Source organism: Rhea pennata, chromosome 3 (assembly GCF_028389875.1).
Source record: "Rhea pennata isolate bPtePen1 chromosome 3, bPtePen1.pri, whole genome shotgun sequence".
NCBI classification, from domain to species: Eukaryota; Metazoa; Chordata; class Aves; order Rheiformes; family Rheidae; genus Rhea; species Rhea pennata.
In genome coordinates, this window is record NC_084665.1 from 2077943 (window position 1) to 2103927 (window position 25985).

The 25985-nt window shown below is 44.4% G+C and overlaps 2 protein-coding genes across 2 annotated transcripts in view; one reads left to right on the plus strand and one right to left on the minus strand.

Moving 5' to 3' along the window:
- XRN2 (5'-3' exoribonuclease 2) overlaps positions 1–19378 on the plus strand; it is a 59548-nt gene extending 40170 nt beyond the window's left edge. Inside the window, exons 27-30 of the mRNA XM_062571347.1 lie at positions 800–927; positions 8433–8493; positions 13772–13913; positions 18326–19378. Of these exons, the coding sequence (XP_062427331.1) occupies positions 800–927; positions 8433–8493; positions 13772–13913; positions 18326–18388 (394 nt within the window). The 3' untranslated portion in view covers positions 18389–19378. The remainder of the gene's footprint in view (positions 1–799; positions 928–8432; positions 8494–13771; positions 13914–18325) is intronic.
- Positions 19379–21654: 2276 nt separating this feature from the next.
- NKX2-4 (NK2 homeobox 4) lies at positions 21655–22838 on the minus strand. Its single transcript, XM_062573446.1, has 2 exons — positions 22469–22838; positions 21655–22334 (listed from the first exon to the last, which is right to left on the minus strand). The coding sequence occupies exons 1-2, from the start codon at positions 22836–22838 to the stop codon at positions 21655–21657; spliced, it is 1050 nt and encodes a 349-aa protein (XP_062429430.1).
- Positions 22839–25985: the final 3147 nt, after the last annotated feature.

Here is a 25985-nt window from a genome sequence, read left to right on the forward strand (position 1 = left end):
GGATAAATGGAATTTTTTTTTTCTTACTAGGAATGGCAGGGAGCCATATATGTCTATCAGTGCTAAACTAGAGGCAGTTTCGAGGGAAATTTTAATGTTATTGAATAAAAGCAAACTGTATAAGCAATTGAACGTGATTCTCTTCAGGAAGAGAAAATACTTTCTTCATCCTGTGGTTCTACAAGAGTTGGAAAAAGAGAAAGCAACATCATTCCTTCCATTCATGTTTTAGAAAGCATTGTTATTCTACTGCTACATTTGTGAACCACCTTCTCTTCTTTCATCTCATAGCTGCAAAAATGTATAGCTGTGTTGCTGATTACATGATACCTTATTAAATCATTATTTCAGAACAAGAAGCTGCAGAGTTGGAAAAGAGTATGAAGCATTGAAGTCTTAATATGAATATAGTTCTGTGCAGGAAGAGCAATAGAGGCCTGGTAAAGATTAAGGCACAAATACCACAAAATTAAGACACAAAATCCCTTCTTGGGAAATGTGACAGCAATTCAGTTTTCCTGAATCCTTACACTCTTTGCAGGAAGTATATTCTTCTGCTTTAGCTCACTATAGAGATTTTAGAATTTTCCCTGGGACCGGCTCACAAAGCATGTGCTTTCTTTGCTATGTGCTGAGGACCCTCACCTGCAAATGAGTCACTACATTGTGTTTGTGCACATCTCCACTGATGGACCAGAGAGAGCTGTGATATTTGATGGACTGGGTAGCATCTGTTCTATAAAATGGCATTTATAAAAACATCCTATTCTTTCTTCTTTCCATTTCTTGCACATAATAGCCATTCAGTACCAAGGGAAAGAGGGATGCCAGGAATGTACGCCAATGCAGTACCACTTGGAGCTTATGGGAACCCATACAGTAGGCCACTTCTAAGTGGGCAGCAGCAGATTCCTAAATTGTTGTCAAGTAAGTGGATTCTGCTTTCTACATTTCCAAGTTGAAAAGTTTTACAATTTGATTTTAATCTGTTGCCTTATACCTTTTTGAATATACTAAAAAGTTAAAGAATTTTGTGGTGTAATCCTTTACACTATTGGTCTAACAATGGGATTTCAATTGCTTTTCTGGCACAGGTTAACATTTATGAGACTTGTGTTAGAATAAATGCTGTGTCTGCCTTCCCTATGTTCTGGTCCAGATCTTCCTGCTGCAGGACTGCAGTGTGGATTTTAAAAAGGGCAGTGACTGCTGTTTGAAAATGTGAAGCTCAGTTCTGTGTGCTGTGACCCAGCCTTGATGAGAGTGCTTAGCTAGTGAAGACTGATGGAAACTGTTTCCAGTTTACTGTCTTCACACCTCTGTGACTTGACTCCCAAAGTTACAGATGCTATTTTAGGTATTGATTATGTAGCGCGCTTTTGTTTTAGGTTTCCTATTCCATGAAAATGGACACCATTTTTTAAAATCTCATAGATGTATTTTCCATTCATATTGAAGAAGTTCAAATAGGTAGCTGCTTTTCCAATTGATAGGAGAGTAGAAGGGAGGTAGAAAGAGAAAAATTCATTTTTTATGCTGAATGCTAACTACTCCTGTTTGGAGGGAGATTTGATATGTGATGGTAGAAATGAGACAGAGCACAGCATGCTATCCTCACTGAGGCATTCGCCTTCATGAAAAGGATGTAGGCAAACAGGAATCTGAGTTCCGTGCTGTACAATAATGTTTAGTAGCTGTGTTTAAGCATGGCAAGTACCACAAGCCCAGGGATTTTCAACCTGCAGATCTATCTGCCAAGTTCCTGCAAAAAATAGAGAAAAGTAAGGTTGGTGGTATTATAAATTCTGCATATGATAGAATGCCCCTCTACTGGAAAAATCTGACTATTTAAAAAAAAAATGACACCTCCTGTTCTACTCTCGAACAATTCTAAAGCTTATTTCCTGTTCTGATGTTTCTTTGCGAATAAAGAGTGGATGCAGTAGTCCATTGTCATCCTGCAGGAGATGCGTTTTGACTGCTTTGATGTTCTTCCCTCAATGAGGGAAATTCAGGCAGTACACTTTTTATATTCTTTTTACATTTCAGATGATTGTAGTCAGATATCCTAAGTCATTTGGAATCCTCATGCCTTGAGTTCCAGAATTTTAAACTCACTTTTCACTTACCATATGTGAGAAGAGTGGCTCCTATTACTTTATTTGGTATTTCTCACTGAGATTGATCCTGTCAAAAAGTAATCCCCATCTTGTACCTTTACCCTGACCATATATGCACGAATTCTTTTTGAAGGAACTTTTTTCTTCCCATGAGAAGACAGTGCTCTGGTACCATTATGAACACTGACTTTTTTAGAAGGATTGCTGGAAGGAAACAGCAAAGCACATGCTGTTCACTCTAATGACCAACCTCCCTTTTAAAAGCATTAACGCCAATTTGACTTTACTATTTAGATGCTTGACTGGCCATGCTGTTCAGAGCCCAACCAGTTAAAGTTCTGACAAAGGAAAAATTAACACAATCCTAGAAAATAATGAAAATGCAGCAGAAAACCCATCTTTTAAAACTTCCTGCCCCCCCCCCCCCGTGTTGATTAATTGTTGTAAATTTGAGGGGAAGAGTTTACTTGAGTTCATTCACAGAATTATTTTGCTTAGATGAAATTAAATATCAAGTCACAATTTGAAATGAATGTGATGATCTTCACAAATGTCTCACTTGACATGAGTTGCTCTGGTGTTCAAAGAGTCAAGAACTGCTTACAAACTGAACTGGAAGCGTGGTCATGCTTTCCCTTCTTCTGATTGCGGTGGGTGTTGCAGCTTCTAGCAGAGGGGTGGTAGCAGACAGTTGGGAGATTGGCAGTGTCCTAATCTGCTTTGCTTTTTGCGTGGCAAGCAAGTGGAAGAGACGAAAGAAAATCCTGTGTGTTTGAAACCGCACTTCATCCTGGGAAGGAGTGGTCTGTGTGAGGAGCTCTCAACAAGGATGTCAGTTAATGAGTCCTGTCTTTTTGCTTGTGATCAGGTGCTGCATTTGTCTGGTGGGTGGGATTGAGACAGGAGGGAATTTGGCTAAGCTACCTGAAAGGTACAGTCTAAAAGATGCTTCAAAGTAAATGAAAATTTTTCAGCTGAATTTATGCAATATTGTATTATGCAGTTGTCTGAGGCTCAAGCAGTTGAGATGAAGTTTTACAAACTCCAGCAGTTCAGATTACTCCATAGTGAAGCTGTCAGCTTCTTATACTTGACTGGCATTTCTTGACTGTGTATGGAACAGCAACCAAATAGTTAAGATCAATGGCCATTCTAAATTAAACTTATTGTCCAGTCCCAAAATAGATGAAGTGTACTTGAGCGGGGGGTGAAGAAGCTTTCTGTGTAAGGAATCAGGTTGGTTTAAGTGGAGAGACAGATTGAATATAAGAGTCTGGAGCTGTTAACTTTGATTAAAAGAAAAAAAGTGGTTTTTAAGGAAACGGAAATATAATCTAAAAAGAAGAGCATGGGGGATGGGAAGGAAGAACTACCAGACATGCATGATGTTTTTGTATTCATCCCCAGGGAGAAAAAGCCTGTGTGGGTTTGCAGGGAGAGAAGGTATTTAGGAGCACAATAGTCCCTATACTTGTAAGTCTTCTAAAGCTTGAATCTTGACACTTTGTGGGAAATACTTATTTCAAAGCAGTTTTCTGAGCCTTATGTACGAGGAGCTGATGTTGCCAATTAGGTACTTACAAAGCTCTCATCCTCATGGCATCTGAGCACCTTGTGTTGTATAGGAAACACTCCAAATGCAAATATGCCCCAATGTCATCATTCTTTCAAATTGAGGAGGCTTGAATCCACTGATCGATATGAAATCCCAGTCCATCTGTTGGCCTCAGAAATTATCTCGGGGCTTTCTTTCACACATCCCTTTCTCCCCTCATCTCCCACCCTCTCCTCACCCCCAGATTGTCTCAGGCATTCCCACTGGCTGTTCTGCAGGTGCACCTGACAAACCTAAAAGCAAGGCTGTTCAAGAGAACAGGAGAGTTTTTTTTTTTTTCTTTTTCTCAGTTGTGCTTCTTTCCTTGGTGCTTCTTTTTTCCATTAGGTGAAGGTTGATTTGTTGCTTTCCTGTTTGAGCAGTAAAAAGAGATGCCAGGTCAACCTGCTGGTGCTTCCAGCTTCCTTTACGGTGTATTGCCTCACATGCTGCCCTCGGTCACTGTACGAAGACCTTTCTCACACACTGGGGCTTGTAGGGATGCCGTTGCTCTCTGGGGCTCCTCATTCAGAACAGAGTTGAGAAGCTGGTTCCTTGTTCTCTCCGTTTTAATGGGAAAACTCAGAATTAGAGGTGGGAGTACAGCACACTGGAAATGTGTGCTTTGTCACATAATTTTGTTGTGTTTGCCTTCTCCTCTACTAATGATACCAAGCAGTTCTGAGAGATTAGTCTCAAACTGAAATTAACTCCTGATTTAAACCAACTGCAATGGAAAGACTTTACAAAATGACTAATTGCATTAGTGATTGACTTAATATTTGGGTGTCATCTTTCAAAGTCCTATTATTTAACTGAGGTGTGAGGACAATAGGTGGTTCAGTCAGTGGGATGAACAGGAATTAAACAGTATCAGAGATCTGCTTGCTTTCTAGAAGGAGTTCTGGAAACTCATCCTGCTGTCTGGTTGGGAGACCAGTACCCAGCTCAGGCTTCCTGGGACTGTCTTGGTGGTCACACTGAAGGATGTCTTTACAAATGGTACCACATCCAGACACCCTAATATGTCATGGATTCTGGTTTGCGTGGAGATGGTGTCAAGCAAAGCTGTCAAGATGGGAGCACTTCAGCTACTCCCTGAACCTTCCTTCGGGAGGTGGTAGTCATATTGTTGAGCTGGGACAGTTCATATGGACAGCTAGTTTGCTCTGATGGAAATGTCAGCTAAGCATGTGCCCCTTATTTCTCCTTAGCACCAATTTCACCTGAACAGCATCTTTTGGTATTCCTAGATCAGACAGCACAGCCATCTTTACTGCCTTTTGCAGCCTTCTCTCTGAATTCAAGTGCAAGTATCTCTCTTAAAGCTCAGGTATCTTCAACTAGAAAATCAAATTAGAAGGAATGGGAAGGCACAAGCAGGTCTTTTTTTAATCAGCATCACATTCAAGAAACTACATAATTATATGAGAGTAAAAGGTAGAACATATTAGAGAGCAGTTGTTTATTTTGGAGTAATTGGATTGGGAAGCATCCTGAAAACACACATTCACTTGATTTTTGTGTAACTCAGAAGATCAGAAGAGCTAGGTATGATGATGTTAAACTTTACACATTGTGTGGAATGGATATAAAGCACCTTTTTGTGCACTCTATTTTTATATATGTGATGAAGTAAAATTGCCCTGTAGAAGGGCAATGCGGTCAACCAAAGTGCTGTATCTTCCTCAAGAGCCTGCTGTGGGTGTTCCTTACTGTTGTTCTCTGATTTGACTGTGATGTGCCAATTTTCAGCTGATGAATAATTGTCTGTGCTGATAACTTGAGGAGTAAAGTGCAGTGTGGTAGTACTCTGTGAATGGCATACTAAGTTTCTGTGTCCAGGGTATCTGATTTATGACTTTCAGTCAGTAAATTTGTCAATGAGCTGCATTTGAAAAGTGATTTTGATTAGTGCAATCAGTAAACAGAAAATCCTGTCTTTGACACACTGATTAGATAAATTGCTACTTGAGGAGCTGCTAGAGAGGACAGTTTATTTAGTCTTATAGCTCTAGGAAGTGCCTAAGTTTTTAAAACTAAAGAAAATATTCATTGCCATTTCTTCTCCAATTTTGTACCTTTTTGAAATGCAGTTCACTGCTGTGAGCTTTCTCCCCTCCAAGATCATTGTCTATCAGAGAACCATAAAAATATATAGTAATAAGGTGTTTTTTAAATGTTTTTTTTTTTGTAATTGTTTCATTAAATTCTTTCGTAAGCTGCTCCCTAGAGCTGCAGAAAGATGTGATTACAGCAAGGTAGTTGGGCTCTTAGGTTTTCAGGTGGAAAGCTAGTGATGAAGTCTGTTTTTTTGACTAGCCCTTATTCAGGAATCTGTGTGAACAGAAACACTGCTCTAGGCAGAGACTGACATCTCCTTGGGTTTCTCATGGGGTGCTCATTTGACCCTAGCTCAAAAAAACAGTAATCAACTTCAATTAAAATTTGGAGTTTGAACTGAAAGAAAAGAGAGAGAGGTAGTATTAATCTGCGTAGTTGTCTGAATGTTTGGAGATCTTACATGGTTCAGTCTTCAAAGAGAAAAAGAAACCTCACCAACTGCAGGAGTATAGGTGTTTTCTGAAAGCCTGTGTTCCTCTGCAAGCAAAAGGAAAACTGAGCTCCCTCTCCTGTTTTCAGATCTGTTGGCGATTTTCATGATGCTGTGACACAGGAACATGCACACAAGAAACTCTAGCTTTGAAACGATCCCACTCGAACCTAGGTATAGAGAGCGAAAATAGCAGACCCACAGGTCTTCCAGGGCTGCGTTGTGATGACGGAGCCAGAGCCTAGCAGTCATCAGGACAGCTACAGCTGAGCTAAAGAGATACAGGTGTTAGTAGCTGCAGACAGGCGGTTTTTTGTGCATCTACAAAATGTTTTAGCAGAGCTCAATTCTGCAGTTTTGCATGTATTTATAGGATGCTAGTATCTGTGAAGCTTTGAAATGATTAGGAATACAAAGTTGTGTTAGGATATATTTGGATTGAAAGGAATGACACTGTCTTTATCAAATCTACAATTGTGTTGCAAACTTTTTATATGTGTTTGTTCATTTAAACAGCTTTGTCTTTCTGGTACTTTTTAAGGCATGAATTTAAGGTGGTATCTTATTTTTTTTGTTCCTCAAAAGTAGTTGAAAACGGTGTTACACACTTGAGTTTTCTTGTATTACATTAATTTTATATGCAAATCCAGCATCACTACAGAATCAGTTTAGTGTGTTTTAATATGACGTGTTCATATGTTTAGAAGTCCTTGTTATTCTGACAGGCTGAGTGGCATGGAAGTGCTGCCTATCTAATTCTTCAGAGTGTATTTGAAACAAATTTCTTTTCCTTTATCCTTTCAGCCCTTGTGATGCTTTAGACTGCTTGGGTTACATTGTATTCACGTACATTGTATGTTGTATTTGATTGGGAGCTTGGGCTGGCAACAGTAAACTTCAGGGATCCTGTTGTAAGCCATTTTTCCCCCTATTTCTTTCAAATTATTGGAAAGCTTTAGTGTGCTTTTGAATACTTGCAGTTTAACAGAGTGTTACTGCCCCGTCGTGCTGTGCCCATTAGACAACTTCTGGAACCAGCTGTTAAAATTAGGTCACACTTAAACACCATTGAAGCAAATCAAAGGTGTCACTGAGGCTGAAGCTTTTGATACACAGTGTGTGTTGTGAACTGACCAGGCAGCTATTGATAAGCTTTTCTTTCATCCTGTTTACTGACCAGTTTATTTAGAAGAACAACAACCATTTAATTGCAGGTCCCCTTAAAGCAATGTTGTTACTGCTGTGTCTTTGTATGGACTTAGTTTGGCCAGAAGAAACAGTTGAGAAGTGGGTGGTCCCTTTCATTGCGGTTCATTATAAGCGCAGGGCTATGTTTTTAGCCAAGTTCTCCCCCTCTCCCCCCACCAAAAAAAAAGTTTAATCTTATTTGGCTGTATTACCTGAAAGACCATTAATAGTCTATTATATATCATTACTCAGCTTAGCTTTTGAATATCTTGTTCCTTAAACTTTATTTACTTTATTATGTGAACTCATTATGTGCTCTGGCCATTCTTTCGGTTTGCTTTATAGAGTAACTCAGCCTAAGCAGAGGGAAAGTTGAGCGTCTTGTAAGCAAAAAATATTTATCGCTCACAAATATGGAGAAGTACGTCCTGATGATGATACAACTGTGTATGTTTATGCATATATATGTTGTATATATTTTTATATACTATAGTGGTGTCAGATGTTTGTAAGAAATGCAGCTATTACATGAAGTTTCCAGTTGTTACAGTAGCAGTCATCTTTTTGCATTTTTAAAAATTCCAGAAAACACTGATGCTTGTGAAGTATTGAAACGTTGTCTGGTGGGTAGTTCCAGCAATTAAAATTCTTTTTTCTTAAAGCTTGAAGTTTGTTTGCCATAATTAAAAAAAAAAAAAAAAAAAAAAAAAAAAAGCAAGCTAAATGTTGCCTTTTATCAATACTGAGCTTGTCACTGTGTAATGTAAGAGGGCTCTGTCAAAATACTGGCTCACCAATAATAACCAAATAAGATTTGGTGAAATGTATTTAGTAGTATATCCAATTTGAGCTTTTCTGTTCTGTTTGATTCTTTAAAACAAGTTTTATGGCACGTTTAAAAATAAATGATGGAGTGTAGAAATAGAATGCAGTTGTTCTTTCTTTTGATTTTTAACTTTTTGATTTTACCTTATAGATCTTAGGCCCCAGGATTCTTGGCGAGGTCCGACGCCTTTGTTTCAACAGTCGCCGCAAAGGTAAGACAGGCGTGATTGAAGGCTTATAAAAAGCAAACAAAAAGATGCACATGGTTTTGGGAGATCTCACAACATTATTTTTTCTTTATTTTGAATTGTTTGTCTCGGTTGTGTTGTATGGCAGTTTTTGAAGTTAGTTAATATCCACGGTTTGTATTTTGTGAGCGCACTATACTGGGTTCATCCCTTAAAAGGTTTGCATACTTGGTATTAAAAAAAAAAGGGGGCAAAAACACTTTCCATTAAAACTCAGACTTCAAAATTAACTTTACTGTTGCTGCTTTGGTACTGTTCTTGGTTCTTTGGCCTTTATCTTAATGAAGCTTTTGAGATACTGTGAAATTGAACACAGAGAGCTTAAAACTGCATTAGATTTTGGACAGGCTAAACAAATTTCTTTTTAGGAGGGTTGTGGAGCTTAATGAGGCATAACTAATGGTGTTCCACTTTATCATTTTTGTGCTGCAACCACAGTATTAGTACAGACCAGCCATTGATTCTTACTACAAACCTCTTGAAGTCCTAATCAGCTTCTTTGGTACAACTTTTTCAGGCCTGACAAGCCTATTGTAGGGCAGTGTCACTGTAGGTCAGTAGTTATTAGTTGCCACTGAAAACAGTTTCTTTAACTACTTAAGACTGAACTGAATTAAATGCAGAAGGAACTTGGAGAAGGATTATGGAATCTGCAGTCCAATAAGTGCCATCGAATAGAAAGAATGTGACATGGTTTGATAATAAGAGATGTTTTCTGTGCATTCCTTCATTGATAAGTTGTATGTCCTTAAGTCAGATGGACTTTGTAAACTCCAGTATACCTGAGAAAGCTATGAATAATTATATTTAGTTGTGTTTATGGAGGAATGGGAGTGTATATGAGATCTTTGAAGTTTCTGCTCTTAAGCAAAACTTTTTTCTTTTTCCTCTTTTATCTTGTGTTTTTATGTGCAAATGGGAAATATCAGCTTTGGGAGAATTTATTGAGCTCTCTATAAACACATTTTACACAGCAGCCATTCTGATTTTATTGGAATAACTCCAGCTCCTGCATCCCATGCCATGTCAGTGTGCAATCTTGCATTACAAACTTTGTGTTGAGTATGTCCACGTGAGTTACTATTCTCAAACATCAATTAAGTGCAGCTTATGTACTTTCTTTTTATTAAATATTGCTACAGTTCAGTAGCTTGTGGTTGTTTTTATTTAAAAAAAACCCACAAAAGCATAGCATTAACTAGGCTGTTTATTTTTGCAAAGTAGAAGAGTTTCTTGAGTCACAGATCATTTCTTTGTGTCAAAACTTTTTATTTTTCTCTCCCTCAAAATGCACTTTTTTACATAATTGTAATATTGCGCTGTGTGTCTAATCAGAATCCAATCACAAGGTTACTGCACTTGGTTTATGTTAATATTTTTAGAGCCTTCAGCCTCTAAACTAGAGGAAATGCATGTCCCCTAAGGTAACTTTAAATTGAAAATGTATTTTCTCAACCCAGAAAACAAGCTTTATTGAATTTTGGGAATGTCTCTCTACTTTCTGAACAAGAACAGTATATTTACACTGCTGCTTCTCCCCCCAACTTATTCCTTGTCATAGCTCTAATAGTTTATAAAAACCACTAACCTGCCAGTGTTAGTGCTGGGGCTAAATAATTATGCTGTGGTTTTGGAAAGTGTTTGATTCAGAAAAGGAGTGAATGTGTTCAAACAGATGCTTAGGGAAAATGTCGAATTACTTGTATTGAGATGAGCATGGAGATTAAAACAAAGGTTTTAAAGATATACATGGAGCAGAGAGACCTGTTGCCGTTTTGGGGGGAGCGGGGTGGGGGGGTGGTGTTTGAGCTGAAACCCTCCAGAGAGGTTTTCAGTTCCCTAGCAATTTCCTCAGCTCCCAGGAAAAAAGCAATTGAAGGAGAGGCCAACCCCTGCTCCAGCCTTTTCAGATGAAGTGGATAGACAGGAGGCTACAGTAGCCTTGATTTGCAGTGTCAAGGAAGGGATAACTGTGGAGCCCTGTCCCTGCTGGTAAAACTTGGAGCTGGTATCTTTACCCCTTGTGATAATTTGGGATAATATACTGCAGCTGGGGCTGAACAACCTTTTGCTTTCTTGGCCTGGGGGAAAAATCAGTAGTGTAAAGCTTTTTCTTCATAATCCAGATGAGCTTGTCTCCTGCATAAGATCCCTTAAAAAAAAAAAAAGAAAAAAGAAAAGGAAAAAAAAGTATATTTATTTCAGTCTCTGTTGAACAGGACGCCTTTGGCATATTTGCAGGCACTGGTCTGCTTGAGCTGTGTTGTTGGAGGCATGGCAGACGCACAAAAAATATTTTATGCCTGTAGCTCTTCCTAGTACTAGTAATCTGATACATTTTTGAGGTTCTGTGCATTTGCTACCTGTTTAGGGGGCTAATGGAACTTTCTGATCCGGTGGGTATTCTGTTTTATTGCTTCCTACACAGAATTTTTAGGTGAAAAATACAATTGTTAAATTGTTGATATTACTGTGATTTGTAGCATTATTGTAAGATTTGCTTAACGTGTTCATAGATGAGACTTCTAGAGGAGCTGATGTTGGAACACAGGAATCTTTATGAAGTTTCATGATGTTGTATTTTAGCTATTTTGTATGTATATGCATTGGTTTAATTGTAAGTTGACAATAACACTGTATAGTGCATTTGAGTAACTTTGTCAGTATGGTGTTGTGATTTTCCAAATGGCACAATTCTTTTTATTTATTTATTTATTTTTATTTTTTTATTACCTGCAGGGCATGATTTTGATGAAAATCTAACATTTTGGCCTATAAAAATAACACATAGTTCAGAGAATTGAGAGGAACAGGGAACTATATGCTGCTTTTCTGACTTTAAGATTAGATATGTAATGTCAGCTTTTTCCATACTAGGTTAATCCCTGGAGCATATAATGGTTCTAACTGAAAATCACTAATTTCACCGTTCAAGATCACTTTGAAGCTAAAATGGCCAAAAATAATAGTGATTTTAATATTGATGTATTTCACCAGCTAAAATCTGTACAAAATACTTATTAACCTCAAATGAAATTTGTTTTGAACTTTCACGATCCAGGCATATGACAAATGTTTGCCTGTGATCTTCGGTTGCTGAGACTTTTTATCGCAAGCACGTTAACAAAGTTGTAGAAACCAACTGACTGTTGATGAAAGTATAGAACTGGAGTCACACAGGTAATTCACTGCACTCCTCCTTGAGGCTGAACAGTATACTTTTTCTGGAGAGTCTGCTCTTTTCTGGGAATAACAAAATGAAATGCTAGTACTTAAAACACATAAACAAAAGGAATATCATACCTGCAATACTGATGTTAAGTGTTTAGTCCTAGAAAATGTAATGTGCTATTAACTTTAAGGAAATACCATATTGCTCTACCTAATGAATGATTCAGTTAATATTATGCATTTCTAGGCATGCTTATCTGACACTAAAAGCAAAACTGCACAGTTCAGTAAGACCATTCAGCTTTTGTATTAAAAATGAACATGCGCAATGTTCATGTAATCACGTGTTGTAATTACCAAGTGTGTATTTATCAGGTAAGACCCATACTTTTATAAATGGGAATCAAGGTATTTTATTTCTGGAAATGGTTGAAGTTTCTTTTGCCTTGTGAAATTCAAGCAGATGTTAATCTGTCTAGGCATGATGGTTGTCATACAGGCAGAATCTGTAAAACCAGAAGTAGTTTAAGTTTTCACATCAAAAAATGTCTGTTTTCATTCACTTTAATCTTATGTTTACTTATATTTGTCTTCATACAAACTTTGTCTCCATTGCTGTTGGAGAAATTCCTATTTAGAAGCTCTTTGCTCTGCAGTGTCGCTTCCTCAGTTACACAAAGGCTCGTTTGCTGGACACTGTGCCGTTGACTATGAATACTCTCGTGGTCAGTCCCTTTCCCGAAATTCATACCTCTTTTTTGCACTGCATGAGCAGTTGAAAGAATGCAGCACATTCAACCTCAGGGTAAGATTATTCCTCCAAGGCTGAAGGCCAGCTGATTTTAATCAAACTAGTGTAGCTGAAGTCTCTTCAAAGGTGAACAAAGTAACATTTAATTTAGTGTCTTTGAACAGCTGTCTTTGCAGCAGCTAAGTATGAATCGCAGTGCACATGTTCACTCTTACTGTCCTTGCTCTCTCAGTGTTCAAATGGCTCTCTTAAATAGAAGTCAAAAGAGATTAACTGTCTTCACTACTCAATATTTTTCCATTATGAAAACGTATTATTCTGTAAGACATAACTATTTTGAATTCTCTAATGAATTGTGTCTTTAGCAGCACTTTGCATTAAAGACTATATCATGGCTCTATCATTTTTCTGAATATTTTTAATTAAACAGTGATTTGATGTGTTATACCTGTTGCTTTATAATTGTCATGCTAGATAGGCACTTGAAGGCAATTAAAACATTTCTTGCTCTTAGTAATTCAGGATGGCAAACTAGGTTATAACAGACGTTGAATTTGTGTTCCCATATAAACTGTACACCAAATGTCAGTCAGTCCATGCCAATTAGCGCTTATGTTGCTAGGTCACCGTGGTCAATTGAAAACGGCATCAATAGAACTTGAAAAGGTTTCTTCCCGATCAGACCTTCTGACATATTGAGCAGAATAATGGATGAGAAAAACAGCCCAGGCCCCTACCCTAGATTCAGAATACTTGCCGTAAGAATTCATTTGCAACCTGCAATTAACTAGAAAGAATGGACTGCCAGAAAGAGTCTGGACATTTAGAAAATAAAGCCTCATTCTCCTGTACTGCACATGTTTACTCTTTGGATGGTGTGTTACATTTAGCTAACTTGGCGATAGCTCCATTTAAATCCACGTTCCAGGTCCTTGCAGATGAATTGGCAGACTTGCCCCTGAAGTGCAAGATGGGCGAGATCCTTCCAAGGAATTTTTAAAAATCTGTGATTTGTAAATCTGAATTTGCTGCTTGTGGTGGTTCTCTGACTTTCAAGCTGTGCTGAAAAAAGCAAGTAAGCATATGTGGCCTTTTAGCAAGAGAATCTTGAAAGGTTGTTTTCCCCCATTTTTCTGAGATTTTTTGGCCATCTACAGTGCCACTACACACATGGGTCAGATGTGACGCATTTAACTCTGAGAAAAATTGAATCATTTATCACACTAGACTGTAGACATTTGTTTTGCCATATGAAACTCTAGGAGTTAAATTCATGGTATAGTGGGTTTTTTTTTTCTTTCTTTTTTTTTCTTTGTGCAGAAGTGCTGGGGCTGCTCCTCTCCTTGCTTGGAATCGCATGCTGCCATGCCAAAGTCAGTACCAGCCAAGTCAGTACCAAGGACTAGGTGGACCGATGAGTTACCCACAGAGACCTGAAGATCGTATGGACAGGGGAAGACAGGTATGAAAGCACTACCTATTTATTTTTTGCATGTTTTATTCTCCTCTAGAATACCATTTCTTTCATGTGTGGTTGGAAGGTTGGAGTGCATCCTAAGTAGGCCTTTCTGAGCTTGTTTTAGTCCAGTTGGCTGCATCATCAGTGAAAAATACTGACATAACAGCTTCTCAGCCTTGTCCAGCCACTCTGTCAGTGGTAAAAGGCTTATGTCGTGACTGTGCTACAACTGCTTTTAATTAGAACTAGATCAAGTGTGCTAGCAAGTTGCACATTTCTTGCAGCTTGAGGAAAATATAATCTAAAGGCAAGCTTTTCAACCAGTCTTCTGCTACTGTGAGGAAGTGTATAAGCTACATATTTTGAGGATAGAGGAGTTCCTTTCCAGTATACCTGTAAAATGCAGATCCTTGTAACTTAATTACATATTTTGCTCAAACACTTAAGCAGGTTTTCAGCTAAGATAAATCCATTAAATGTTAGGTTCTGGTAACCAAATAAATGATCGTGGCTGTGAATTAGACGTGAAAATGAGTGCTTAAATGAAAATGAGTGAACAAGATAGGAGAACCTCTTCCCAAATTGTGTGTGAATTTGCCATCAGTTTATGAAAATGCCACATTATAAAATGCTACGTTATGAAAATGCTTATTGAAAACAGCAGGTTGTTTTGCTTCTGTGATTTTGTTAAATGTTGACATTAAAACATCTACATAAAATCTTGAGTATTACCATGTGATATATTAACTTAAAATACATCACAGGTTTTCAAATTAGACTTTGGACAGTTATATTGTTACTGTTTTTGTAAATTGGAAATTTTACTCAGCTTTGGGAAAGTTACTGACCAGTAATGGGGGAATAAATGAAAGAGCTCTCAGCTGCTTAAAATCGGCACTATTTCCCAATCCTTTATATGGAAACTTGGGCACAAACTGTTTGAAACTTGCCTTCTGTGGGTTCAGCTACCTCTTCTGCACCATGGTGTTGTTATGGTGTGCTCTTTTTTTCTTTCTTTTTCTTTTTTTTTTTTTTTTAAGAATAAAAATATGTGCCATCAAACGAAGTTCTTAATGGTGGAGCCTTAGGCCTTTATTGGGGATGCTTTTTGCACAGTTTCACATGCTTCTGTGGCTGATTCAGCTTATCAGAGCAGAAGCCCAGCAGAAACGCTGCGAGCTGCTAATACCGTTCTCAGCATTGTCTGTTGACCGCAGGATTACATGTTGCTGCTGAGAAGATCTATAGGCTGCAAGCAATCCGTCCCAGCGCCCCGCACTCTTCAGCTGAACAAGGGTTCAGCTGAGCCCTTGTTTGCAGCGGCAAGATTCCCCTCTTCCCCCCCCCCCCCCCCCCCCGCTTTCTACCACACGTCGAAGCATTTTTAGTGCCGTTGAGGCTTTTAAGCATAGTCTAAGAATTACCTTTAGCTCATTCAGTTGTGATATCAGAAGAAATGTGGAATAAGAGACAAGTGTACCGTGCACACTTGCTTCAAGTATACTTGGGAGGCATTACTGGTGTAAATCCTTCTAGAACCTGTTTTGGCTGTAAGCAAAATTAGCCAGCATGGGTTATAATTAAATTAGGATTAATAGGGAAATGGTATTCTAGTTTGGGGGCTACAATGCTGGCTATGCTGCCCAAGTTGTCCTTGAAATGTTTCCAGTATAATTGAAACTGGGATGAAGCGTGTATTGACAGGAGCCGGGGGGACAGCATCAGTGTTCAAAAGCCTTTCATTTTATATTGTACATATTTACTCAAAACACTGGAGACAAAAGAATAAGCGCATAGTTGTACTAATCTGTAACACAGACTGTGGCCATACTGCAGAAAAATCAGTGAAGGATTTTCATGCTGGTGGGGTCTGAGCGGTATTTAATTTGGGATGAAAAATAGATACTTGGGGGAAAAAAATGTCTGCTATCCCATATTCTGTTCCTTTATATTGAGTAAGTGGATATTTTGGTGAAAGGGAGGAAGGCTTAAGCTAGTTCAGTCCTGACATAAAATCTTCCTTCCGAAGCAGCTGGGCATTGCTGAGGTGAACACGGTCTGGTGCCGGAGGGAAATGTTTGCAGGGTGGGCTCGGGGAGGGCTTCCCCTCCCTGTTCGCACGGGGAAGGCCGTCTCATCACCGCAAGACCTCTGAGTGCAGTACCGGCGTTTACAGCTTGCCTAGCGCTGGCACAAAACCTGCACATTTTGCACTCTCCTTTGCACGCTGAACGATTAAATAGAAGACACAAAACGAAATTTGGGAATACCATTCTCTTGCCCGAGACACGGTCCACATATCATTAGTACAGGACTCATCTGCTGGATCATGTAGTGAAGTTAAATCCAGGTGGAGGCAGAGGTTTTATTTGTGTTCAAATTCGTAATGTCTATTAGGGGAAAATATTTCTAACCAAGTAAATTTACTTTTTTTTAATTATAAATCATCTTGCTTTCTAACTGTTTTCAACTGCCTTTTGAATTGTTGTTGCTCTTCTGTCTTTGTTAGGTTATTTCTTTAAATGAACTTTCAATTGTTATTTCTCTGGGATTGACAAACGCCAAAGTAAAATCAGAAGCTACCTTAAAGCGTTTAGGGAGCCAAAACAATGATTGAATCTGACATTGCCGTCTATAAATTTCAAAGCTTTAAAGCTTTGACAAGGGATTCAAGTGTAAGTGGTGACACATAGTAGCATTAAAAAAAAATTTTAGAGGTGAAAGAGACCAAAGATAATTATTTAACTGCGTACAGAACATGGCCTGAAGAGGTTAATAAACACACAGCTACCAAGTGCTTACAAAATTAATGCAACTGCCATGGAAATGGATTGCTCTGTGGTAGTGGGTATTTACTGGAGCATCTTCCAGGCGCTCCAGAAAACTGGAGAGCATATTGCAGAGGTGTTCACCGTTTTGGTTTTACTTCATAATAATAAGTAATTGAATGTCCAGATCATGTCTTACATAACTGTTAAAAGATTTATAAATTGTGCCTTTATATTCATGCTGGCCAGAAGCAATACTGTTCATAAAATTGGAAGGATTTTTTCAAGGGATATAGTCAACTTGTTTTTCTCTAATTCATTACAATTTAAAAATACATATTTATGTATATATATAAAAATAAAACCTTCCTGATAGTGGGAACAATGTATTCTGCATGTCTCTTTCAGCTGCTTTTAAGAATAGGGTAGAAGAAATTTGTTTCTTTCTAGAAAGCTGCCTTTGATTGCCTGCCACAAACATGCTGAAGCTGAACACTCCTGTCATGAGTTTGCTTGCTGTCTGTTCAGTTTTAGTTATCTAGGTGTCCTTGTTGGACAGGGTAAAGATGAGTTTCTCTTTTAAAGAAGAAGAAAAAAACAAAACAAAACAAAAACCCAGCCCACCCCAAACTATGGCTATAGCTGGTGAATGGCACTACAAGAGAATTAACTTGTTGGTATCTAAAATGTATCAGGGTTTGAAATCACTTGAAATGTTTCAAATGGATGTTCCCTTTTATGGATCCTTCTGTTAATGTATGGGGCACCACATCTAAATTTAAAATGAATATATAGTTAATTTGCAACTATTTCCAAGATATGATATAGAGATATTTCACCTAATATTTAAAATTGAGTGATACAGAAACACAAGCTTTTTTTCTTAGATATCTATCTATAAAAATCTGTCTTACTGTAAAGACATATGTAAAAATGCCTTATTTATGCTTTAGCATAAGATTACTTGCAACTGAAATAGAAAATGTGTGATCATGACATGATTTTTTTTCTTTCTACAAAATAATAAAAATAAAGCTGACTAATCCTACTAACAGTATACAAGTATCACACATCTCAAACTGGAATATTGGTGGCTTAACTAAAGTATCATTTACTGCATTATTCTTTATAAAATGTAAGTATATATACTGCAAAACCTGCAATCCTTTATGAAGAAAACCTGTAGAGAAAAGATGTGTTTTTCAAATGTGTCCTTCAGCACGTGCTTTATGGGTACATGTGCATTTCTTTTCTTTTTCTCCTTGCTTTATGCCTTTTGCTGCTAGTATTGCTGAAGACAAAGACTATGCAGTGGTTTTATAACATGGAAGCAAGTTGTCCTCACTGTTCTCCTTCATTGTATGTATTTATCATTTAGGGAGGGAAAAAAAAATCACTTCTCCCGCAGTACAGCCTGGAAGTGCAGGGCGCCTGCTGGACAGAGCTGCGCTCTTTTCATGGAAGTTAAAGCTTGTGTTTTCAGGAGAGCGTGTGTAAGCACTATTAAGAGATGTTTAGCTCTTTTGGTGGTACCTTTCGGTGCCAAAGAACGTATTGTTTCATTTCTGTGTGGAGTCTGAAGCTAGGCTGACTTGTTTGCTGTGATGTTAAGCCAAAAAATAAATGCTTGCTTTTGTTTGTTTGTAGGCATATGGCCCTGGGAGGCCCTACCCGCTGCCACCTCCCTCAGGAAGATACAGCTGGAATTAGCTCTTGACCTTTTTTTTTTTTTTTAAGGATAGAAAATGTCTGAGTTTGTTTTTATTAATTAAGGGAAAAAATGGAATCCTTAAACATCCCTGTAGCTTCAAAACTATGAAACTATGATACTGGTTTTAAATGTGTACATTTCTTACTGAACTGATTATTTCCTTTTGGTGGGGCTTATATTGCTTTGAAATAGTATAATGCAAAATACAAGTAAATAATTTGCTAATTTGCTTGTGAGACATTTGAGGAGTAGGAGTGCTGCTTTTGTCTTTAGTACATATTCAAGCTGTGCTTTGCTTCACCTGTCAATCTGAACTCCAAACATCTTTCGTGTCACACAGAAGAGCCTGAAAACAGATACGGAGTTTTAAAGAATGCACTGAAATCAGATTTTATGAACTCTTAGGGAAGACACAGCAGGCAGTCTGCAGAGCACAACATTTAAAGACAGTTCTGTAGGTATTCCTTGCAAGATGCTTCTTTGAATTTCTCACCAAAAAAGAAGAAAAAGATTTTTTTGGACTTCGAAGTAAAACATTTCAACTTTTACAACCTGTGCTTGTTCTTGACTTTGTTATTGTAACATACTCAAGCACGGAATGTGTATTTGTCTGTTTTGATATATAATTTAAAATAGCTACAGAATACATACTTTCCATTTGGTTTTTAGTACACTTTCTAGGAATTTTTTTGTGCAGGTGTATTGAATCAGTAAATATTTTTTATTTGCTTTATAAAGTGGCTTTTGAAATTCTGAGTCGTACGGAGTGGTTTATTTCCACCTCCCTCGAGAACACTTTTGTGTCTTCTCTCTACCTGTGTGTACGTATGCACTACGTGATGTCAATTGCTTGAAAAATAATTCCATGCAACTTCTGTAAGTGTTCAAAATCTTCCTCTATTTAATCAAAAAAGACTAGATTTTTGCTAACTGGGGCACTAATGGTGTCATGTTTTGCAGATTTTCATTAAACGTGTTCAGTGTTTATATATCAGTAAACTTTGAAGAGTTGCTTTGCCCCCCGCCCCTGCACAGGGCTGCAGGAACCCGCGTTACCTTGCCTGTCTCCTTCCTGTGGGGGCCCAGATGTTAATCAGCAGCAGTGAGGGGGGGAAAAGACCGGAGCATGTAACCTTGGGAGGAAGAAATCCTGAAGCTGGATTCATTATTTTCAAGTGCAGGAGGGTGGCGCAGAGCCCTTCATTGTAATGCGAAGAGTTGCCGTCCTGCCTGGCGCTGGGAAGCGCTGGCAGTGGCCGCCAATAGCGTTCGCGGCCCTTTGGGGAAAATATTTGGGTCGTCAAAAGTGATTTTTTTGCTTTCTGAGCAGAACAAAACCAGCAGCGAGCATGAATTTTCATGCAAATGCGCTGGCGGAGCGCAAGGCCGAAGGAAGGAGCCCCCAGTCCCGCGGGGGGACCCCGCCATCCCCGCGCCCTTCTGTCCCTCGCGTTGCATGCGGGAGAGAAGAAAATCCCCGTCCGTCCGTGGGGAGCAGCCCCCTCGCGGCGGCCTCGTCCCCCCTCGCCCCGCTCGGCCTGTAGCCGCGGAGGCTCTAAAGCCGATGTCACCCGCGACGGCACCCGGCGGGGACGGCGCTCAATGCTGCCGGGAACTTCCTGGCGCTGCCTGGCCTGGAGCTGCCCTGCCCGCCCCTCCTTTCCCTTTGCTTTATTCTTTAATAATAATAGTAATAAGATAAAAAAGCAGGAGCTGAGCTCGACACCTTCCCCCGGGCGCTGCCGCCGCGGCGCGGAGCCCGGCCCGCGCGAAACGAAATCGCCGAAAAGCGGGGCCGAGAGCGCAGCCCGGGGGCGGCGGCGGGGGGGGGGGGGGGGGGGGGGGGGGGCCGCGCCGCTCCTCGGCGCCGAGGGCTGCGGCCGCCGCGACGGCGCTGCCGAAACGCCCGCCCGCACCGAGAACGAAGCAACGGAAACTTGAGAACAACGTTTGTTTTTATTGTAAAAAAAAAATAAACAAACCGCAACCAAACAACAAACAAAACGCTGGAAACTTGCACGACGCGGTTCTTGCTTTGCTCGATTTTCGTCTCTGAGAAGAGCTGCGAATCCAACCACGCGGGCTCCGCTCCGCCTCGCCGCGCACCTCCCGTTTTCCAGCATTTCTTCCTCCCGGTTTCCCTTCCTAGGCAGCCGGGATCGAGCTGGGAATTGCTCTGATCTTCTTGGTTTCAGCAACTCAAAGAAGGTGAGCGAATTGCCGGGATTTGCGATGCCACCTCTGTGGCGGTTACACTGGACACGCATCAGAGGGTTTCTCTGTCCACGCACATACATTTATTTGCTAAACGATAATTAATAATAACAACAAAAACTCCCCCCTTGAATCTGAGCATCGAAGTTCAGAAGCTCTTCTGTAAAAATACCCTCCGTTGGTAAAGCCTTTGAATTTTTTTTTCTTGATCTGATAGCGGCGGCTCCTTCTCCCTTCCCGTCCTCCAAATGGCAGCGGCTGCTCGCAGCTCGCACCGCTCGCTGCCTCCTCGACCTTGAGTTACAATTCAATTTACCTTCAATCAAATAATAATGAAATTGCACTTCAGGGGCACCCTTATAAAATTAATTCTGCTGAGATAAGTTGCACTTCAGAAGATTTATTGTTAGCGTTCAATGGGTCGGTAAGATATATACCCACCGGCTCGGGTTCCCGGGTGTGTTTTGCTTGCGCCGGGGCTGCTCGGCCGCCGGGCGCGGGGGGCCCGGAGCCGCCGCGCCGCCTCCTGCCCACGGGCCAGGCGCCCCGTCGGGGCGCTGCGCGGCCGAGCGCAGCCGCGCAAGTGCGCACCCAAATGCGAAGCCCGACCCGCGCGGGGAGGGGAGGGAGGGGGGAGAGAGGGGGCAAAAGCGCGGAAACGTGCGGAAACGCCTGCCCGCGGCTCCGCGGGTGCGCAGGGATGTGCCCCCCGCAGCACTGCACACGCACCCGGGCACGCACACGCGCGCACGCACCGCTGCAGCTCTGACTTCGGGTGAGGTCGGTCGCGCTTCAAGTTTTCAAAACCCCAAACATTGAAAGAAAGAAAGAAAGAAAGAAAGAAAGAAAGAAAGAAAGAAAGAAAGAGCAACCCCAAAAGCGAGGCGGGGAGGGTGGGGGCTGGCCGGGGACGACGACGCGGGGAGGCCGGAGGGGGAGGCCCGCGGAGGAGGTTGAGGGGCGCGGCGGCCATCGGGGCTGCCCGCAGGCACCGCCGGAGCCGGGGCAGCGGTGCGCAGGGCAGCGGCCCCGACGGCGCGGCGGGTGGGAATTACCACGTCCTGCTGTAGAGCAGGTTGGGGCCGACCATGCCGCCGCCGCCGCCGCCGTAGTCGGCGCTGGCCGTGTCCATGGGCGCCAGGGCGGCCGGCTGGCCGTGCAGCGCCGGCGGGCTGGACGAGAGCTCCTCCAGGTCGGCCGCCTGCCCCAGTGAGCCGGGGTGCGGGTGCGCGGCGGTGCCGGCGGCGGGCAGCGCCCCGCTGGAGCCGCCCTGCGCCTGGGGCGCCGGCTGGCCAGGCGCCGGGGTGCCGCTGCCGGGCGGCGGGCAGGGCTTGCCGTCCTTCACCAGCACGGGCACGGCGACGCGGCGCGGCGAGTGCTGCTGGCAGAGGCCGCCGCTGCCACCGCCGTCGGGGTGCAGCTGCTGCGCGGCGGCCTTGTCCTTGGCCTGGCGCTTCATCTTGTAGCGGTGGTTTTGGAACCAGATCTTCACCTGCGTGGGCGTCAGGTGGATCACGCTGGCCAGGTGCTCCCGCTCGGGCGCCGAGAGGTACCGCTGCTGCTTGAAGCGCCGCTCCAACTCGTAGACCTGCGCCTGGGAGAAGAGCACCCTCCTCTTCCTCCGCGGCGCCGCGTGCAGCGGCACCATGGCCTTGGCGCCGTCGGCGATGCCGCCGAGGTTGCCCATGCCGGCCACGCTCATCCCCGCCGACGGGCCCATGAACCTGGAGACTGAGCGGGGCGGGAGGGGGAGGGCGGCTCAGGGCCGGCGGCCCCCGTCGGAGGGGCCCCGGGTCCTGCCGCCCCCTCCCGCCCTACCCTGCCCTCCCCGCCGCTGCCGCCGCCGCCGCCGCGCCCGCACTTACTGCCGGGGTACCGGGGGTCGCCGTTGGCCCCGTACCAGCCGCCGGCCGCCGCGCCGCTCCTCATGCCCTCGGGGTAGGCGGGCAGCTCGCCCACGTTGCCGAGCCCCCCGTTGCAGTAGCCCCCGACGGCGCCGTGCGCGAACTGGGAGACGCCGTGGGGCATGTGGTAGGCGGTCGCCGCGTTGGCGCCCGCCACTACGTGCTGCGGCACCGCGGCGGCCGCGGGCCCCGGCGGCGGGCGGTAGGTGCCCAGCGGGGCGCCCAGGCCGGGGCTGCCGTCCATGGTGCCGAACTTCTTGTACGTCTCCTCCATGGGGCTGAGGATGTCCGTGACGGAGAAGGGCGTCGTGTGCTTGGGGCTCAGCGACATGGCGCGGGCCAGGCCAGGCGGAGCCGAGCCGGGCCGGGTCGCCCCGGGGAGGCCGCGCCGGGCCGAGCGCTGCCGCCGCCCGCGGGCAGCGGGGCCCTGCGCGGCGCGGCGCGGCGCGGAGGCGAGGCGGCGCCCACCCCGCCGCTCTCGTAGCTCGCCGTTTCTTTTAGCCCGGCGCCAGGTTTACGCCAGACGCCGAGGGGGCGGAGCGAGCCGACCCGAAGGGGGCAGCCCGCCGCCGGCGCCCCCCCCCCGCCCCAGCTCGCCCCCCCCCCAGCCCCACCGCCCCCTTTTCGCGGTTATTGTCCGGCCCGGCGCCGCCGGCTCTTAAGCCCGGCCGCCGAGGGGCACCGCCAAAGCGGCTCCGCGGAGCCCCCGGCCCGGCGGAGCCCTCCCCGCGCACCCGTAAGTACCTTCTCGCTCCTCCGCCCGGCCCGATCCGGCCCGACGGGTCCCCCCCCCCCCCGACGGCGGCCGCGCCGTGCTGCAGCCGCGGGCTCCTGCCACCCAGCCGCGGAGGCCGCTGAGAGCCGCTCGCGCTCCCGGAGGGCGGCGGGCGCTTCAGGTTTTTGTTTTTTTCGTTTGTTTCTTTCCCCATTTGGCGACAACGAAATGCTCCCGGTGGGGGTCGCCGAGCCCCCCAGCTTGGCGCCGACGGGCCGTGCGGGACGCGCTGCCTCCGCCCGCGGCCGCCCGAGCTGCCGCTGCGACGCTTCTGCAACGGGGCCAAACACCCCTCGGGGGGAACTTCCTGGGGGGCAGGGGGACTCCCCCAGACCCGTAGGAAAAAGGAGGAAACTGGGGAGGGTGGGAAGGAGCCGAGGGGGCTGCGGCAGCGCTGCACAAGGGCCCACTCGGCCCGCCCGGGGAGCCGCGGGGCTCCGGTGGCGTCGGGGCTGCGCGACCGCCACAGCTGCGGGCACAGACACGGCCAGGGGGAAACGCGGGGGTGGTGGAGGGGGGGCGAGCCTGAGTTTTGCCCATTTCGGCTGAGTTTTGCGAATTTTCGCGGTGGGGCTCCGTACTCTCCCTCAGTGCGGTGCGACGGGGCGGCTGGTCTGACCGGACCTCCGCGCATTTCTGTGTGCATATATGCAGCTCTGCATATACAAGGGCGATATATACACGTATACATGGTTTTGCACACACGGATGGGGAGATGTTCAGTGCCCACGTATTCCCGCACGGGTGCACGCAGAAACCCCGACGCCCCTGCGTATCTGTTTAGCGGATACAAGCGCAGAGGCGCGCTCGCACAGGCAGGTGCCAGCCCGCGGCCGCGGCCGCTGAGGCGATCTACGCACATGCTCGACGCGCTGCCGCCCTGGTTGCGGCCGAGGGCGCAGGAGGGTGCTGGGTGCACCCCCCGCCTCCCGCCCTACTCAGGGAGGTGCAAACGGGGGCATGGGGGGGAGGGGAAGGAGGGCACACGCCTGGCCACTTTTCCTGCTGATTATTTATGTGCCTAAACCTGCACGAAACAAGACGCAGGGTGCGCTGCACAGCTGTGCTGGGTGCGCAAGTACACGGGATAGCTGCAGCCGCGACGCAGCTGCATAAAAGTTTATATCTGCTGCAGGCGATATGTAGTGTGTGTTTGCCACCCCCCACGCACTCCGGTCCCACTGCCACCCTCCAAAACCTGTCATTTCGCTTGGGTGAGCAGTGTAGGGACATTTATCAGAGGCAAAAACGAAGGCAGAACCAGAGAGAGGCCACTTCAGCTTCTTAAAGTCTGTACGCGCTTGCCCCCCCCCCCCCCCGCCCCCGTCCAGCTTAAAAATCTAAAGAGCCTCAATGCGGTAAAGTAATTAAAAATGCACAATGACTTGCACATGCATTGGCAATCCTGCTGGCTTGTCTGCCTGAAACCCTCTCCCCACCAGGGACAAAATGCTCTTGCAGCACTTTATTCGATTCTCTCATTTTATTTTTTTTCAAAAGTTTCAGCAGAACTCTTGCTTGCATTTCCACCCCTCCCTGTGCATGTTTCCCCCCTCCCGACTTCACAAAAAAATCATTTAAAAATCTGTCATTAATTACAGTTAAAAAACAAAGACAAAAAACACCTGCTATGATGATTTTCTCGTTGTTCTGCTAGTATTTGTCCGAGCCCTCATGGCTGGAGGCTTTTAAGTGGTCCAGGTACTTGTCTGCTTAGCAAGATGATCCCATCCACGAGGGAAGGACAACGCTTCCCTCTCCCTGCTTAAAGCCCAGTGGCTCGAGCATCCCTGGGTACTGGCACAGAGGGCTCCCACTTCAGCTCTGACTCGCTCTGCCCCGAAACGGGGCATTTCCACCTGCTGCCAGGTACGTTAGCTTGGCTCTGGTTTCATGGGGTCTGTGGTGGCCAGGGCTTGCACCACCACCCCCTGGAGCAGGCTGCGAGGAGATGCCCCTGCAGATAAGTCTGTCCACCAGCCGCCGGGGCAGAGACCGGCTTTCCACTCTTTTGGGTAAGACCTCGGTGCGATTTCGGTAACAGCATGCAGAAACAAATGAGAGGAATGGACCGGGGGGGCTCGTCCTGGTGCACGCATGCCTGGTGGTGCCACCCTTGTCTTTGGTGGCCGCTGCAGGTGGCGTGGTCTATAGGGGACTGAGGGCTGTGCAGGGTTCACTCACCAGGCACCTATGGCCTCTGCTCACGCACACCTAGATTTAAGCACTGATTTTACAAAACGAGGGACAAAATGAGAAAAACTGGCTCCGTCTAGCAGAAAACAGCCCAGAAGAATGATGTAGTACAAAAATGCCACCAAGTAGAGCAACAACAGCGAACGCTGACATTAGATAACTTTGGATGAGAAGTGAAGACGCATGTTGTACTAATAAAAGGATGAAGTTATCAAGGTTTGTGGCAGAGCCTGCATCTCCGTGAGTTTTACCACTGGGACAGTGCTGGTCACACAGACGTCCCTCGTGTCCAGCAGAGATCGATTCAGGGGGGCCTTTTGCCCAGGGCTGCAATGGAGAAGAAACACTAAAATCATGATTTTAAACATTTAAACATTAAAATCATGATCGCACTACCTTGCATGTGTCTCTGATTTTCCAGGAAACTTAGGGAAGTTCAACATCCAAATCTCCCTCGCTTTCACGTTTTCATGTATCTGATTATAAACCTAAAAGACAAATACAGTG